The sequence below is a fragment of the Primulina huaijiensis genome, chromosome 5 (genome assembly GCF_012295235.1).
Source record: "Primulina huaijiensis isolate GDHJ02 chromosome 5, ASM1229523v2, whole genome shotgun sequence".
Classification (NCBI taxonomy): Eukaryota; Viridiplantae; Streptophyta; class Magnoliopsida; order Lamiales; family Gesneriaceae; genus Primulina; species Primulina huaijiensis.
In genome coordinates this window covers 2,690,890-2,711,002 of record NC_133310.1, presented here as the reverse complement: position 1 = coordinate 2,711,002, position 20,113 = coordinate 2,690,890, and the positions used below count along the sequence as shown (strand labels likewise).

The window sequence follows — 20,113 nt, the reverse complement described above, 5'->3', positions numbered from 1 at the left end:
AAGTGTTTGGAAAATATTTGTTTAAATCCGAGTGTTCGGAGAAAAATTACTTTCAACTTCAAATTTAATTTTTAGTAAAATATAATAATATCCTTAATTTATACATCATTTATTTTTTTAATTATCTAAATATTAGTGCCTAAATCATTGACATTGTATTTATATTATTATTACATTTTAAATAATGTTAAATTTTTTTTCTTGGAAATGAAAATTATAAAAAAAAATAAATGCTTATAATAAAATATGATTGATTGAAATTTTATGAATTCCATTCGAAATTTTTTAAAAACTGATATATAAATAAAATTTAGTATTTTATAAAATTTTAAAAAATATTTATAAAAATTAAGAGCAAGCAATTTTGGAATACGATAATGTTTTAAGGATATAAATGTCAGATTATAACTTTAAACAATTAATAAAAAGTAGTAACAGAAACAAAATATTTTGTTTATAGCTTTTAGTTAAAAATTATAGAAGTTGAAGCAGAAGCTGATATTCACAAATACCTCAAAGCATTTCCACCCAATTAAAATATAAGAAGTGCTTCTTAGAAGCAATTCCACCCTCCCTAAAAATACTGTAAATTTAGGATTTTTTATTAAAAGGTTCAAGATGATTTTTTTACTCACACTGTGTTGCCAGCAACTTGCCTAAACTCCCCATTGGGCAGGTTGGGAAATTCCAAGTATGACCTGTCCATTTGGCGGTCTCGGGCAGTCTAGCAGCAAACCCGTCATTTGGGCAGGTCATAAAATTATTCGACCCTCTTATTTGACGCGCTCTGACGGACTTAGCTCATTTTTTACAGCTATAATTAATTCAACGAAAAAAGACTAATTAAAAACAAAGAAAATTAATGTTTTTGCGCTCATAACAATTTTGACGAGTTAGAGACGAAACCCCAAAATAGATAAAATTTGTATGACGAATTTGACTATCTATACAATTTATTTTTAAAATCTTTGAGATATTAAACAATATGCTATGCTTCGAATTCGGGACACAACATTACTTATACACCATGGGAATGGTTGATCACCGAGCGTTAACCATGACATTACTCTATATTAGTCTCTAAATTAGAGATCGAATACCTCAATCACTAATATTCCAAGAAAACAACCATGCAACGACATTTACCGTCACTAAATCCCATTTTTTTCATGTAGATTATCTCATAATCATTATCACGCAGGCGTCCACGGATTGTTTTTCATCTGATAAAAAGAAAGCTTGAAATTCCAAAAGCCTCACTCAATCCCCAAATTGCACCAAAGTTTAGAATAATAGCCTTTTGGCCTTTGCATTGCACATTCCAATGATACTTAAATGAAGAACTTCTCACTCTGCATGACCTAACACTACAGTGACCATTGCCTAATTCCCATTTTCAGCCCCAACAAATGTTAAATTCACTTTTTAAACCCTTTTTCTATTAATGGAAAGTTGAAAATTTTAACTCGCAAAGCTATACTAGTCACTGTTAAATGCAGACTCTGAGGAGCAATGGGGAAGTGGTATTGAATTTTTAAGGCCTCCCTTTAATTTTCTTCTCTTTTGTATGGTGGAATTGAATGAGAGTGCTCAGGCCTATTAATGTCCTTTCAGCTAAAAGTGGCTTTCCTTTTTTGAAAAGTTTTGATAAAGTAAGTGTCTTGCGACGAGGGAATAACTATACTCTATTTTGTTAATGTGTGGACCATTTTTTCATTACTTTCTTGATCCTCACTAGATCCAAGTAACCCTAAATTTATTTCGATTTTTCTTTCGTATTGTTTGATCGTGTAAGTAAATTTTATGAAGTGTCAATAATTGAACCATGAAACCTGTTTTCGATGACATTACTCGAGGTGGATTCGATAGTGTGAACGTGGACGAACAATTCATGATATATATGTAAGATCGAGCGTTTGGCGTTCTACCAAAAGTTATAGCTGGTGTTAACGGCGCGCGCAATTCAAATCTTTTATACCGTTTAACAGTTCAAACACCATGTTTTGATTGCTCTCTGCCTAGTAGGGACAGATATTGCGTCCAATAATCTTTCTCTCAATAATTGTACTTTTGCAATCAATGAGAATGAAATCCTTGATCTTGACTCTGATACCAATTGTAAGACCGAACGCTTATCGTTTTACCAAAAACTATAGTTGGCGGTAACAGTGTAACTCAAATATTTTAAACGTATGTAGCTCAAACACCACGTTTCGTTTGCTCTACTTAACAGAGACAATTATTGAACTCAACAATATCTCCTTTTCAATGAAATCATTTTCTTCAAATTTTATGTCCATTTTCCAAAATATTATTATTTTTATAATAAATCGTGTATTGTATTAACTTTTGGGTCATTAGCAGGCAGCATCATAAACAATAATACCAAGTGAAAAAAAAAAAATCAATCAATCTTTAATAATTAGAAAGTTATAGAGTCAACGAGACCATGGATTTGAGTTGAATTAATAGAGTGTAAGTAGTGTTTGTGTAACATATTTTCGTCAAAGTAAAACTTCCATTGATTAATTAGTTTTCGATCATCACAAAGATGTAAAAATATGAAATTTGTTCACATAGAAATAAAAATAATACGTACAAGCATGAACTTCATTAAGTCGATGATAATTAAATCCCCCAGCTTTAATCTAACTTTTAAGCAAAAAATTAAGAAAAACACAATATATATCATAGCAATTATTTCGTATAAATTGTCAATTTACCAAAAATAATCGACTCTGGAAATAATTTATTATCAATTTATGTTTTGTTTGTGGAGGTTTGAGTCTTTGAGATATTGTAGATGGAATACCATTAGGCCTGAGTATAAAATCCGACTATTCTTCCCATTTTTTACTTAATAAATCATAAATATGAAGAAAAAATTTCATGACTTGGTGCTCTAAAAGCCATCTTACTAATTTATTTACAAATGCAGATGCAAATATAGTGGTAAATTTATGACTTGTACAGTTCAAGAAAAGATCAATTATTTCCTCTTCTCTGCTATTTTATCATAAATTTCTTTGTTCAAAAGAGGACCTGCTGTTTTTTAACCGTGAGTAATTAATTGCATCGTATGATTGGCAAATTGTCCAGATCCTTTAATTTGATTTGTGTGTAAAAATAAATAAATAAATAAATGATATATGTTTATGTCATATCAATTTTTTCAAACTTCACTATAAAATAGGCAAAAACTTGTGTGAGACGGTCTCACGGGTCGTATTTGTGAGACGCATATCTTATTTGGGTCATCCATGATAAAGTTTTATAATAGATGAAATATTTTTCGGAAAGAGATTTGATTGAAAGCATGCCATCATTAACCCGAAAAAAAAAATCCATTAGAGATTATTTATAGGAAAAAATATAACTTTGGTTTTGTACGTTGGTCTAAATTCGATTTTGGTCTTCTAGTTAGCCGAAAATAGGTTTTAGTGTGATGACTTCTTTTACACAGAGTATTAAATTGATTGTTTTCCTAGTTAAATTTCCTAGTTTTTTCAACAGAGAATCAGCTTTTTACGCTATATAAAATCAGATGTCCATGCAATGTCTGAAAAACTCGAGGGTCGATTTAATTAATTATTTTCATTTTTATTTTCCTTTCACACATAACAGAATGATGTGTGTGCTCAAGATTTGAAAAGATGGTGAGTTAGATAGATCATTTTTTTATAAAATTTTTAATAATATCGAGATTTAACAGATATAGTGTAAGCGATTATCTTAAATTGAAGATATGGGTTTTTTAGTTATATCCACAACTGCTCTAACTTCTCCCTCCTTTTCATCATCTCTGCTTATACTATATATATATATATATATATATATGATAGTTGAGTCTATTAGAGTTAGCGTTTTGGTACGATTGCCACACCAATTCTTTTCAATTTTGCCGTAGTATATTTTTCTTTTTTGAAAATTTTGATAATCTATGTTATCAAAATTGAGTCTTCGATCCAGTACTTTTTGACAAATGTAAATAACCAAAGCTATAAAGAGACGAACACACAGGACGACAAATGTTGCAGTTTTCCAATCCAACTTTAAACAACAAGCAAATGAATTATTTTCCAAATTAAAGCATATCCAGGTTGTATGTACGTGTGTGTGTCTATATATATATATATATGAGTTATGAGAGCGTGCATGTGTATATATAATGGGGTTAATGTATACGTTTGTTTTTAGCAGTGATGGTGGTTCAGATGTTTGCTTTTTAATTCAGTGGTGAGGATCGGACGTCATCAGTTCCAAATTTGAAAGCAAGACTTGATTTCATCATATGCATACTTGTATAGCTTCATGTCGTGCCTTTTATGTGTCTTTATTTTTCACAGTTCCCATTATCTTTAAACCCTATGTCAGTCGTTTCAGCTCTCTTTTTATTTTGCCTTCTCTGGGAAACTATATATTCTGTCTTTCGTGTGAGGGTTTGCATACAAGTACGTACCCTTTGGCTTCATCCAAGCTCCAACACAAACAAACTCTAATAATCTATCATTTAATTTCTTTTATATGCATTGTCTGAAAAAGTTTATAATCGGACGACGTCTAGACTAGCTCTCGATCGCTTTGATGATGTGCTACTCAATTCAAAGAACCAAGACAGATATACATGCATACATGGATGTATTCAATGATTTAATCGTCAGTGAGATTCAAAATTTTAGTTGCGAATTGATTTATCTATTGGGTTTTAATTAGATACCATTTTAGAGAAAATATTACGCAAAAATTAAAGTTGAAATTGCATACATGTTATGTTGATAAAATATTTAAGCTCCCAAATGGTTCGTGAACTATAGAACAAAATAATTTAGTATCGAGTTCGGCTCGAATTCGATAAGTTCGTTTATGAATCAAATATTTTTAGATTTGACTCGAAAAGCTCGCGAACCAACTCAATTCGTTTATACAACTGAACGTCCAACTTTTTACGTGTATGTGTACTTGGAAAAAATCATTAGCTAACTATTAAAAAGCAAGAATATATTTCTTGTTGTATATTTTTATTAAAATGAATCGATTGTCTGGTATTAAAAAAAGTTGGAATTTTGGTAAATTTCATATCCAATGTTTCGATCATTAATCTAAACTATCCTTGTTTTGGTGATTTTATTATTGGGTTCTAAAACATCTTAATTGACTTGTGTAATTGAAATGTCACAAAAATATAATTTCATTATCAACTATACAAGAATAAAACACAATTTTGATAACATGCAGATAAAGTTGTAGAATATGTAATGAATATATATTTTACATATGATCTACATCAAATGCTTTTGTTTTTCCCAATGTAGTAAGAAGTGCTTGTTGGGGAAAATCAATAAACCACATAATCCAATATGTCAAATCATTAAAAATTTGATTGAAAACTTGAGTGGAAACGTACTTGAAGCTATAATTCTGAATTCTTTAGAATATTTCTTGATCTTCCAGATCTACGCTCTCTTTTATTTGAAAGATCCTTTAGTTTTCTCTTCTAACCTATTTTCTCAATGGGAGAGAGAATAGGGAACATGATTTTGCGCAATTTGTGGAGCATAACCAATTTATAGATAATGTCTATTATTATCTTCTGATATTTATGTTTTAGATCATCATAAAAACGGAAATTACACTTTGTCTCTACACATTGAAGGCTCACAACATGTTAGATACACTAAAGCTTAATAGCCAAAATTTAACCGATCATTTTAATTTTGTGCATAACTTAATAGACAACTCACAATGCATAATTATTCACATATAAGCCCATATAAATAAAAATAATCTAGCAGTGCTTCCATAAGCAATAATCAAATTACATTATCGTGTCTAATTTCAATTATCCCACATTAAATTTTTGCCAACAAATGAACATTTCCTTGTACAATTAAAAAGAGCAAAGCTTGGCGTGTGTACTTAAGATACATATTTTCCTAAAGCTGTCTTTATTGATTACAATCTTTTGAACCAGATAATATCACATCAAAAACTCAAGACATAATCATATATAGAGTTCGTACCTTTTTCTTTTTATATATTCAAACGCAAAAAATTTTTTGTTCCAGATAGATCAAAGGATAGCATTAGAGCACCGCTTCAATGACACATCAAATTATCGAGGTTCAAGAATTCTCATTGTACAATAACTTATTGTTGCACCTTTACTCAACCTTTGTACCAGTTCGACTCAAAAGATGAAGAAAAATGGTTGTTGAATTAAAATTTGATCTACAAAATTGTCGTCTGGTTGATCAGCTTAAGTTAGTTAGGGCTTGTCATCTTGACTGACTAAAGATGCTATAAGTTTTAATTTGAGAGCGTGACAACGATTGAGATGAGTTTGTACGACATAATTGTATAAATTAATATCTTATAGAGGAATTACGAAGACCCAAAATTCAAATAAAAATCATCAATAGTTTTGAAGTTGAACCATGTAAAAGAGTGAGCAAGACCATAGAAATCAAATGCCAAAAAAATTGAAATATTTTGAACCATGAAAAAACGCATTGAATAGCCAGTTTAATGGCTTATTGAATAGCCATTAAACATACAAATCATGGCTGATTATAGTCATTTACAGCCATAAATTTGAGGATAATGGCAGCTCCTCTTTCGTTTCCACTTCATTGGCCTATAAATAGAATAGAAAATCATGTAAGAAGTCACACTACTACACCACTAAAGCCACACTTCTTACCCAACTGTCATAGTTACATAGCTTTAAATCTGATCTCCACCATTCAAAATATAAAATCTTATGTTTTGAATATTATATTGAAAATTAAGAAAATCCAACATTTCAATTTTTGTATATAGCCTCCATAAGAAAACTGTTCAAATTTTATGCGAGAATAGCATATCTACCGTTTCTCGTCAATAAAATGATTCAAACGACATTAAAACCTGATCTATGCTATTCACAATTTAGTTCCTTTACTTGTGAAAGTTATATATGTCTGAATTTAAGCTCGATCCAATGGTTCAATTAGACGCAAACGTCTCTAAAAAGTGACCGAATTTCTGGTGACAAAATTCCAGCTTGTTCCTCTGAATTTTTGGAGCATAATTTGGTGAGTAGACTTTCTATTTTAACTTGATATATATGTTTTAAAACCGACCGACATATATGTATTATATGTGTTTAAAGTCTGATTTCTGAAATATGTATGTTTGAAGCACCGAAACTTTATGAACTAATGATAGAAATACATATTCTGAACATACCCGATTCCTGATTCTTTCCATCACTCCTTAGTGGAGATAACATATAGGGGATCATTATCAGTTAGTCAAGAAATTCATAATTTGTTCACTGCATAATTCTGATTCTTCTTTATTCCTGAAATTAAAAATATTTATGTATATATCTATTATTACTGTTTTTGTTGGAAAAATGTTTTTAAAGGCTGAGAGGCTACTTACTAAACGACGACCATATCAATCACTGTGAAAACGGGGTGTGGATAGCAATACAAGCACTACATCCCCCCCCCCCCCCAAAAAAAAAAAAAATAAGAATAAAGATCAATTAGCGGATGAAGAATAAACCTAGTTCTGGGACTGGTAAAGAAATATAAGACCGCTGTCAATGTTTAAATTTCATTTTCGTTATCGATTTATTTCAAGTTGCATACTTCCACATCGTAGTTATTGTTTTACATTCTGCTGCTGTAAAATACTCTGTGATTATTTTGGAGTTGTAAAGACAACATTTTCTATTTATGAATAAATAAAATGATTTGAAAATTATGTACTTCTGAGACTTGTTGTTTTACAATTATATGATTGTGAGACAAGGTCGGATGTCTCCCGACCCTGGTCACGGGGAATGATAGGAATCCTTCAGACAACTGAAGTATGAGATACATGAAGGGATTTGTCCATTGAACTTCCAGAAGCAAATTAAATTTGTGTGTTTATTTATCTTATTTTAAGCCCTAAGCATAGTTTGGTTTATTTTTATTCAGTTGATATCAACTTACGCATGCACATTGTGCATTGTCCATACTAAGATTATTGCACGTTTTATTTGGATTTGTTCATGTTGTCGGTTTAAGTCTTGCAAAATAAAAAATGAAAAATATGCAAGTTAAATGATCAAAATTGTAATTTTTCTTATTTTAATTTCGGTGAAAAATGATTAAAATTAAAAAAATGTACAAATTAGTTAACTAAAACCGTAATCAACCAACAACATGACCAAAAATATAAATTCCCCCATTTTATTCCTAGATATCATTCGTATTGACGACAAAAATCCAAATATGATTAGAATTGAACTCTTAAATCCCCTTGATTAATTAATTTAATTATTTGTCCCATAAAGATGTGACAATACATAATTTAACTTACATTTTATATAATTACACTTAAACAAGCTCGAACGATGAACATAATCATGTTCAATTTTGTGAAAATATACTTGCAATGGAAAGAGGGCTTGAAAAAAAACAAACCCTAACAATTATCTACACACACTAGTCAGGATTAACAAAGAAATATCATAACACTTTAACTACTTTTATTAATTTATTTTATTTTATTTAATTTCAGAAAAAAGGTGGTCCCTTGTTACAACATTAATCAATCTCCCTACGTACGTTGTTTCCCTCTGTCAATAAATATAATACTTCTCTTTCTCTCACACACTTTCAGGCTGTATTTAAATGCTTTGAGCTTCCAAAAGTTGCAGAGAATTCTTATTAGAATCCCATTTGTTTTTATTTCTACTCCATTTTTCTCTGAGAAAATATGGAATTCCCGATCGTGGGTGGATTATTTTGAGGAATTATTTCCACTTTTTCACCCAAGAAAGAAGCATATTTATAGATTTATATATATTTCAGCAAGTTTCTTACAATCTTGTGTAGAAGTTTCACAATTTTCACTCAAGATTATGGATATAAGCCATCATAAATTGAGAAACTCTAACACTTGGGAGCCATACAACGTGATGGCAATAGAAGATCAAGCCCTTCCCCTTCATCTTCAAGATCACCAAACCCTTTTTGATAATAATCACACACAATGGTCAGGTTATCCTGCGATTCTCCAAGAAACGTCAAATAATTCGCCAACAAGCCAGTTTTTAGCTGCTCCGAGTTTTATCGGGGTCGACCAGTATGCGAATTTCAAGCTAGAAGTAGATCAAGAATCTGAAGAGCTAGAAGAAGAACTAGGAGCCATGAAAGAAATGATGTTCAAGATTGCAGCAATGCAGCCAGTCGACATCGACCCGGCCACGATCCGTAAACCTAAAAGGCGCAACGTTCGAATCAGCGAAGACCCGCAAAGCGTCGCGGCTCGTCACCGCCGTGAGAGGATCAGCGAGAAGATCCGAATCTTGCAGAGACTTGTGCCCGGTGGGACTAAAATGGACACTGCTTCAATGCTGGATGAAGCTATTCGATATGTTAAGTTCTTGAAAAGACAAATCAGGCTCCTCCAAGGTGGTGGAAGCCACCATCAGCAACCGTGCACGGCGCTCACCGACACCGCCGCTGCTACTTCGACGGACGTAGACTGGGTGGCGCTAGGAGGAACATCCTCGTATATGTTTGGAGGTAATAATAGTGATCATGGGGGAGGTGAGGAGCATCATCCCATGTGTTATAACCCTAAGTTTATTGGTCAATAATTATAAAAATTTCATTAAAAACGCAACAATTGTGTGTATAATCTATATCGGATTAATGTTGGGATTTGATGCAATTTTACATACTATCCAAAATCTGTGATGCATGTGATGATTGTTATACAAGAACAAGAAAAGGTTTGTTAGGATATAGTTGACCAAGGGGAAATCGTAATAATCAAAACGGTTATATGGATAATATTTTAGTATTATAAAACAAGGCTTTTTGGCTCTCTGTTCTGAAAGTTCCTTTGTCCTAATTCCCTCCCCGGAATATTAAAATACCAGTGACGTGAGAAACTTATATGTATAGTTTGTAATAATTTACAATTATTCCCCTCTGAATATATTATATATATCACACACACGCACGCACACCTGTTTGTGTGTGTTTCTTGCACGCTTTATATAATCATATCATATGATGAGACTTCATGGTAATCACAAAATATGATGGTTTTCATAAGAAGATCATCAGTGATCATCATTTCATCAAACCCTGTACTCCCAAAAAAAAAAAAACTGCAATAAGCTTTCATTTTTAGGATTTTTGTCAGTGATATTACCATATAATCATGAATTTTCTTGATGCCTCTGCACACAAAATTATCATAGGGATTCTCCAAATCTTGGTACGTGTGTGTGTATTTATGCATATACTTGTAAAAAGTTTTATGGGTTTTCTGGAGAAAGTTGTGTGCATATATATAAGTTTAGTTAATGAAGCATGAAACCTATGGAGCATGGGATTTGATCATGTGCTTTTTCTCATCTAGAAATAGGCTTTTTAATTGAATGATGATGGTCCGATGTACAGCTTCTCTAATTAACTAATTTCTTGGAACTCGAAAAATCTTGCTACAATATAAATAACATATTCAATAAATGTATATGAACTTTTGGTTGGGATAATATTATATAATGTATCAATACATTATAAGAAACGAATATGGTAATAATTTCGATAAATTTTCTGTGTGTTGAAGTTAATTTCCTTGGGGCATAGCATGCACGTAAACTTGGTATTCACTGGACTAAGAGAGATAAATCAAGGTGGTTCTAATATCTAGCTTAACTAATTATTTGTTTTGTTTCATTTGTTGTTTAAAGAACTGAAGCAAGAAAGGGTCATGGATTGGAAGAGATGTTACGTACGAGTTAGAAGGATTTACTGGGATCCTACGATAATTTGAGTTTACTATTTTCGTATAAATCGAATATAGATACAAATTAGTCATTTGAGAAAATCATCATGTGAATCATTATGCAGCCGTTTGAGTACAAAAATTAAAAGGAAATCAGCTTAGATTTATAACAAGATCATCACAAACTTACTGGCCCTTTTAAGAGTTTGGTATGGTTAAAATTATCCCAAATTTATATTATATATATGTTTGTTTACATTTTACATTGAGAAATGTAGTGCTTGAAGATGTGTTTGTTAACTATGAGATTGTGTGGGACTACTGCAAGTTGGAGATGCCGAAGGAGGGATCCAATTAAGATAGCAAGAGTTGGGGAAAGAAGCTAGTAGAGTATGATGTAACGTATTCAAAGAACAAAAGGTAAGTTTTCCATGAAAAAAATTACCCATATAAATTCTATATTTGTTTAGTAAAAGTCCTCTAAGTTGTGTTTTGTGTTTTCATCTTCTAATTCGTCAAAGTTTGGTCTACCTGCACTAACTTGGTTTTTTTTAAAAATTGTATTTAGTCTTAATTATCTCGCTAAAGTGATGATGTTGCGTTGGACATGACAATAATGTCTCGTGCCATGCCAATAATATCATGTGCCAAATCAGTAATTTCCAGCGCTGCATCAATAAGTTCTCCGTCATCACTTTGGCGAAATAATACTAGAAAAAAAAAAAGGAAAAAAAAAACAAAATTAATTATTACATTAAGACCAGAACTTAAAGAACCAAAACCAAGAACCAAGTTTCTGAATAATAATTTAATACATCATGAAGTGCTCTAAATCAAGTCATTGTTATCGATCTCACAATATGGGATTTTTTCATTTTGGTCTTGTTTTTGTCCATTAAAAGTCTTAGTCAAATAATTGCTATAATTTTTTATTTTAATGTGTTTTCATCGGAGTGTTGACATGGCACCACAAATGATGATGTGTCACCCAAAAATGTTATAATGTGACAATGAACATCGATGACATTTATACTCTACATGTTTTTTTTTAAAAAAAAAAGATCTTATAAATAAATAAAAAAAATTTGAAAGCACTTTATTTTTTTGTAGGGAGTAAGTCTCTTGTGAGACAATCTCACGAATCTTTATCTGTGAGACGGATCAGCCCTACCGATATTCACAATAAAAAGTAATACTCTTACCGTAAAAAGTAATACTTTTTCATGGATGACTCAAATAAGAGATTCGACCCACGAAATTGATCTGTGAGACCGTATCACAAGAGTTTTTGTATTTTGGTAGGAGCCCATTCTATAAACTCGTTCCAAACCTAAAAATTATCGGATACAGATGTTTCCTATATGTTTATTTATTATTAATAGGACAATGTCGTTGGTATAACAAGATTCAATTCATAATTTGGACTCAAATGACTGACTGTATATATATATTTATAGGTAGATAATGAAAAAATATATATAATTTGAGTTTTCCTCTTTTTCCATTGGCACAAGAAAGAAAGAAATAAATAAATAGAAACGTGAAATGAAATTAAAGATGCCGTTGGACTTGGGTTTTGTGAGTTGAATGAGCTGGTGGTCTGGGTTTCTTTTTTTTTTTTTCTTTTTTTTTCTTTTTTATAATGGGTTTCTTATAAAAATGAATAATCACGTTCACAAGATCACTCCATTGATCATAATTACTTCAATTAATAATTATTTGTGTTTTATTTTACAACAATATTAGTTGTTCTAAAAGTATCAATTAATTATACATAAGTCATGGCCAGATTCGGCAAATTACCTGCAGGATCATTTGCGGGAAAAGTGGAAGAAGGCTCGATAATAAATTATTAGTAATTGGAAAAATGAAGTTTAGTAATTATAATTAGGCCCGGCTAGTGGCTATGGTAATTATGAAAATAAACTAAATTTAAAATATAAAAAGAAAGACAAAGGTAGATAACTTCAATTAAGGATAAACGAATCTAATCGAGTTGAATATCAAGAGAAATTTCAGGCTTGTTTTCGATTTCGAGCTCAATTTGATGCTCAAAAAGTTAAATATATATTTTTGTCGACTTTAGATCGAGTTCGTCTCAAAATATTCGAACATGTTTACGATCTATTCGAATTATTACTTGAAAATAAAATTCTCAAAAGACTCGAAATATATTTATTTCATATTTTTAGTTACAAATATTAATAAACTATTAAACATCGTAATCGGCTTGTGTATTAACGAATAAAATAATTTAAGATCGAATCAGTTCGAAATAGTTCGAATTTATTCGAGTTTGTATTGAATTCGATAATATATAATATGAATGACAGGTTTTTTTAGTCATCAAACCAGCTTGATTCGTTTACGTACACATCCAGCTACAACAACTTCTTGTTGACAAACATGTTGTGTACATGTATAGTTTGGATTTTGATTGAGATGAGGATATTAATGATGAGTGTGGATGAAGTTTGAAATCTGTCTACAATTCGGATTAATGTCTATGCAATAACTTGGTCTCATGATAGGCTTTCCTTAATGAGGTTTATTCGCACGGAAAATGATTGATTATTAAATAATTATTGTCCATGTCCTACCTATACGTCCACAAGAAGAAAAACAACTAAAAGGATGTCAAAAATTGGAAGATTGTCGTGCCCCAAACTCGAGCTCGCACTTGCACGATTGTACAATGAAAACTCGAACCTAAATTACTATAGGAGTTCACTGTAAGAATTTATAAATCTATACATATATAAAAGTGAAATTGTTGCTATATATAGAAGATTCCTGGTTCCCACCAAAAACGTCATGCTAAAAAAGTAAATAAATATGGATTAGTACTATTATATTTAATAATGTTCCAATTTGCAGTATCATTAATTAATTTATTATTTAAAAATAATAATATTCATCGTTATTTCTCATTTATTTATTTAAATTTATTATTTTGAAATAGATTTTAAATAAAAATATATTAATATATTTATATATGTAATTAAAGTAATAATTCACATTAAATTATAAAAGTGCAAATATTTATTATTTCACTAAAGACGAATTAATTAGAGAAACTTAAATCTACAATGGGGACAATAATTATGAACTATACAAGTATTTACATTTCTTTTGTAATTCATTAAATTAAATAAATAAATATTGTAAATAAAAATAAAAAATTATTTTAAAATAACAAAATATTTTAAAATTCATTACAATATATTTTTCAAGAAAAAAATTATTTATAATAATGTTTTACGATACTTTAAAAAATATTAGAAATCAATATTCTAATTAAACTGTGTCAACATATTTACGAAAAACTACTCTCAAGGCAAAAAAAATAAATTTACCTAAGTTAGTTTGATTAAGTTTCGTGTGAGACTGTTTCACGTATTTATATTCACGAGACGAGTCGACTCATCTTGAATTAAAATAATAATAATTTTGACATAAAATAATATTTTTTCATGAGTCTGATCAGGTAGAATGTATGTCTCACAAATTTACTAATGAGACGGCATAAGAGTTTTTGTGAATTATTTTAAATATTTTTTATATTTAAATATATAAAAGACATTTTATGTTTATATTAATATTTAAAAAAAATCATTTGAAAACATATTAGACATTTTAGAGTAAAGAAATAAATATGACGTGTATTTTAAAATAAATGTAGTTAAAATAAATGTAGTGTAAATAACACTCTCGTAAATGTTCGAATTCATCGTATCATTTCATTTATTTTTAATTACGGTTTTGAATTTTGTATTACTTTTATATATTTATTAGTTCTTCATACTCTTTAAAATATTAAATAAACTATAAAAAATTTATATACTATTACATTTCAACTTTTTAGTGGAAAATATCATTGTGAATTTTTGTATATTGCCAATTCACATCATCATGATCATTATTATTTAATTAAAACTTTAGTATAAATATTTTTTAAAATGTTAAAAAATAATTAAAATTTTTCATCTAATAAATGATTTTTTTTTATTTTTTGAAAAATATTTGTTTATCCTTTAAAATTTTGATAGACAAATAATATATGATTTATTAATATATTTTTCTATTCTTTTTATTTGTAACAGTTCTACTGAATCAATATATCGAATACAATGATAAATAATTCAATTTGACGGCAGAATCGTTATCCTTATTTGAATATAATCTCAAATGATATAAAAACGTATATAATAATTAAATATATTCATTATATCAATAATTTTAAATAATNTATGACTGATTTTTTTTTATCTCACACACATATATATATATATATATACTAGTAAAAGATACACACGCGTTGCATGTATTATTATTATTTTTAATTTGATCAAATAATACTAAACAATTAACACGAAATTTATTTTCAATTTAGAAAAGTTGTTCGATTTAAAAGTGAAGTTTTGTTTAGATTTTTTTCTATGTAAAATGTGGAGTGACTTGAACAGGTTTTTAGAAAAGTAAGAAGTGTAATTATGAAATTAAATATTTTGATATTTTTTAAGGTAGTTACTCTAAAGATCTCATACTTAATTTTATATATATATATCAGTTTTGATATGTTGCACACCTACCGTGCACACCTATGTGAGCACCGATGATGTGTCATTCACCCATTGGATGCGCAATTTTTCTATATTTAATCACATCAAATAGGTGAGTGACACCTCATCGGTGCTCACATAGGTGTGCACGGTAGATGTGCAAGATATCAAAACTGTATATATATATATATCATATGTTGAATATCTACCGTGCATATTTATATGAGCACCAATGAGGTGACATTAACTCATTAGATGTGACGAAACATAGAAAAATAGTACATTCAATATACGAATGTCATCTCATCGGTGCTCTTATAAGTATGTTTGGTAGATGTATATTATATCAAAACTATATACACGTACATATATTGACAATGGGGGAACATAGAAGCTAGCCGCTGAAGCACTCAAACTCTGGGGGGCCTGCAGTAATGAGTGTAGCATAAGTAAATAAAGTATATGCACCATGCCCAGATATATATAGTTGTTAATAGCCAATAATACTAGCCAGCAATAAGCGTGGATATGCCTGCTGATGATTTTGGTGAAGCTGTGGTAGTAGAACTTGAGGAATGGGTCATCAGTGTTGCAATAAACAGAGAGTCAAGAGGGGACTATGGTCTCCCGAAGAGGACGAAAAGCTAGTCGCGCATATCACTAAACACGGCCATGCTTGCTGGAGTTCGATTCCAAGATTAGCGGGTAATTGTATCAATCATTAATTTGTTGCGATAGCCACTGATTAAATTTATAATGATTGGTTCAATATAGATGTTATGTATGCGTTCAGGGTTGCAAAGGTGCGGGAAGAGTTGCAGGTTGAGGTGGATAAATTACCTGAGACCCGACCTCAAGAGAGGATCCTTCACCGAGCAAGAGGAAACAACAATCATAGATGTGCACAGGATCTTAGGCAACAGATGGGCTCAAATAGCAAAGCACTTGCCCGGCAGGACCGACAACGAAGTTAAGAATTTCTGGAATTCTTGCATCAAGAAAAAGCTCATTGCTCGAGGCTTTGATCCCAACACACACAATCTCCTCTCGTCTTCTTCTAATTCTACTACTGCTAATAGTAAAAGTCGATATCCTCAACAACCTTACAACAATTATTCCGATCCTAATACAAGATCAAGCTCGTGTTCTGACTTCACAAAGGATACTCCTTCTACTGCAAAATTTATAGTATCCAATGAGCAGCAGCACCCATCAAGATTTACCCAGCTCTTCTCGTGTGGTGCCAGTACTACTACTAATACTAATACTAATAATGCTACTACTTCTGCCGCTGACTGTATGTTGTACTACTCCAAATCAGATCCACCCTTTGAAATCTTGAATATTGACCACAACATTAACACTGATGATTGGGATCATCATCGTAGCGACATTAACGCCGAGTCGACATTCCATAAACAGGCAGCAGATCAAGATTATGACCCAATAAAGTTGCAACCGCATCAGCAAAACGATATTTCTGAACCTCTCTCTGGAAATCTTGAGGATCATAACTGCAGGAATATTACTGCATTATTCGATTTTGAGTTCATTGATTCTTTGCCATTGCCTTCTCCTCTACTATACAATGGTTGTAGTGTAAACTCTATGGACGATCAGGTTGCTTGGGACTACATGCCTAGCTAAATTTATTCATGATAATACACGAATTCCTAATTCTACCATCAATGTATATATCAGATAAAGAGATATTACAGTGTTAATATTACTTTCACCGCAGATGTAACGACCATCATGAATCCAAATATATCCGGTTCATGTTTGACCTGAGGACAGCAAGATACATACCTCAGTACTTACGTCATTTAAATTTTTTTCATGTTATTTACTCCTCTGCCATTTGGCTTGTTCAGATTGCATGTATATTTAAAATATTAAAACTTTGTGATACTTGTGAGAAAAAGGGTTTCTAGAAAGGTTAAATACTTAAAATATTTTATATATATATATAAGTACCTCTACTTAAAGCACTAAATCTCTACCTACAAATATATATACATATTTTATTATTTATTATTATTGATATTATTAATTGGAAAAAAAATAAAAATGATGAATTGTAAAATTCTCCAATTGATGTATAGATTTTGTGACATTATACATACAAAAAAATTTTTGTGATATGATCTTATGAGTCAGTTTTGTGAGATGAATCTCCTATTTAGGTCTTCCGTGAAAAAGTATTACTTTTAATGCCAAAATTATTACTTATTATTGTAAATATGGGCATGATTGACTCGTTTCAGGATAAAGATCCGTGAGACTGTCTTACAAAAAAATCTACTAATATAAAAGAAGCCAAGGTTTAGAATTATTAATGTTCTTGTATGATGTAGAAAAGAATATGGTAAATGTCGTAATTGTCTTTGTTGCAATTGAGTATTATATAGAATTTAGAATCATACCTTTTATAAGTTTATAACTAAATCAAAGCTGATTGATAGTATTGACGCTAATTGGTTTAACAAATAATACAAGATCAATTACTTAAATTAATATTTGGAACAATAAACCATAATTGTTATTAACTTATTATTATTCCAATTCCTGAAAAAAAAAATTGTTATTTTATTTCTTTGATCCCAATGTTGGTTTTGATAATTTCAACATATTATAATTATGAGAGTGCATAACAAGAGGCTTCCTCTTTGCCATTGGCACAAGAAAGAATTAAAATTAAAATAAATAGAAACGTGAAATGAAAGATGTTTTCGGGTTTGGGTTTCTTATAAAAACGAAGAATCACTTTCACAAGGTCACTTCTTTCATAATTGCTTCAATAAAAAACTACAAAATATATTTATTATTATAATTATAATTTTGATATTTTATATTGTTAAATTTTAGTTTATTGACCTTTTTTCCTTGTGGCGCTTATAAGTAACTGTCATGGTGCTGAATTGAAGTCGATGGGGTGCTTACGTGTGCAGTATCATATCAACACTTCCGATAAAAAAAAAATGACTAAAATTTCACCCAAAAAAAGACCAAAATTTGATTTGATGACTTATCAAAATTACAAATAGATAAATATAAAGACTGAAAATTGCAATTTCCCCTTACATAAATTAATAATTATTTATTTGTATTTTATTATGCATATTTTTAATTAAATTGAATATATAGTAGTTATAAAAGTATCAATAAAATTTATACACGCAATTTACCTGGCCAAACTTGGTAAATTACCAGGATGCGATGTCGGAAAAGTGGAAGAAAGGATCCATTGATAAATTATTAGTAATTGACAAAGTAAGAGCAGTGATTATGGCGAGTGGCCATGGTAATTATGAAAATAAAATAAAGTTCAAAATATAAAAAGCAGGACAAAGGTGGATAATTACAACTTCTTGTCGGCAAATATTTATTAATGAGTAGATTCATTGACTGACGCGGCAAAAATGGAAAGTACAATGAATTTACCGACGTGATAAATGTTACTCATATGGATATTGTCATCATCCACTCATCACAAGATACTTATGTCGAGTGATGAATTATGACAACTCATCTATATATCATGGTTGAATGAGTGATCATGATTTATCTACTCAATACATGTGTCATATGTTGAGTAGATAAATACATTATCCATGTGGTTAGCATGAACAAAACCGAATTTACCTTAATATATATCCAGCGTAAACAAAATCGATATAAACCTTTTCTAGGAGCCTAGGACCAATTATTATTCTACTTTTACCTAAGTTTCTTAAAGATAGAAGTAAGGATGATTTTTCAAAATTTTAAACAATTTAGTATGACAAAACTATCAGGACTTTTTGGCTCATATCAATAAAAAAAGTTAACTAGGTCGCTGTAAAATTGCATGGTTTACCAGTAGGAGATAAGATCCCTGGTAATAAAATTTTAAAAATTGAACAAGAAATAGTTAATTGCATACACTATCTTCGTGAAATTCCGAGATTGCTAACAATCTTATGAAAATATATATATATGAATTCATCATGTTTTCAAATATTAAGCACACATATCTTTATTTGTATGTGTTTTCAGGGATACCTATGCTAGAAATTTGAAAACACGGGGAGATGACAAATAATTTTTTTTACAAGTTTTCATCAATTTTGGGATTTCACTAAGGCCATGTATGCAATTATCCCAACAAGAAATTTATATTTTTCAGCAGCAACTCACAGTGACCAAGGCTTAGCCCACCCTTCAACTCGAAACAGGGGACTGAATTCTTAAGCTAGATTTATGGACTGGCTTGATCTTCGCCCAATCTCAATAGAAGTTGCAGCTTAATTATTCCACACAGTTTTCGTTGTTTTTTAGTTTATCTTGAAATTTGAAGTCGTCGTTTCATCACTTGAGATGCACATTTTGTAGCATGAGATTGTAAAGTTTTTAATCTGTTTCATTGCTTTTGAGCTATATCATACTCATGAAGGTTAGCGAAAACCATCAGGCATATTGCTGTTTTTCAGATTCTGTGTATAATGTTTTAGTCATATCCTTGCATGATGGATATCGAGCTCTGCTCGGTTCACCTACATCCTTATTATGTCTGCATAGGTTCCCTCCAATTCTTTTGTTTTCATGCTTAAGAAAGTTTTATTTTATTGAAGAAATTAAGGAAGTCGTCGGTTATGGAAATAAGAGACCCCAGTCGCCGTTAACAACAATATTCGCTAGTGCATATGATGATGGTGTAAAAGAAGTAGAGTACTTCCTTATAGCTCTCATTCTTATGAGGGGAATTATAACCCTCTAGATTCGACTAT

The 20,113-nt window shown here is 30.5% G+C and overlaps 2 protein-coding genes across 2 annotated transcripts; both read left to right on the top strand.

Moving 5' to 3' along the window:
* Positions 1-8,769: 8,769 nt before the first annotated feature.
* Positions 8,770-9,744, top strand: LOC140976529 (transcription factor HEC1-like). Its single transcript, XM_073440751.1, has one exon. It carries the CDS (start codon positions 8,900-8,902, stop codon positions 9,638-9,640), a length of 741 nt encoding a protein of 246 aa, XP_073296852.1. The 5' UTR covers positions 8,770-8,899; the 3' UTR covers positions 9,641-9,744.
* Positions 9,745-15,742: 5,998 nt separating this feature from the next.
* LOC140977524 (uncharacterized) lies at positions 15,743-17,079 on the top strand. The gene is made up of 2 exons (XM_073442269.1): positions 15,743-16,049; positions 16,138-17,079. Exons 1-2 carry the CDS (start codon positions 15,920-15,922, stop codon positions 16,989-16,991), a joined length of 984 nt encoding a protein of 327 aa, XP_073298370.1. The 5' UTR covers positions 15,743-15,919; the 3' UTR covers positions 16,992-17,079.
* Positions 17,080-20,113: the final 3,034 nt, after the last annotated feature.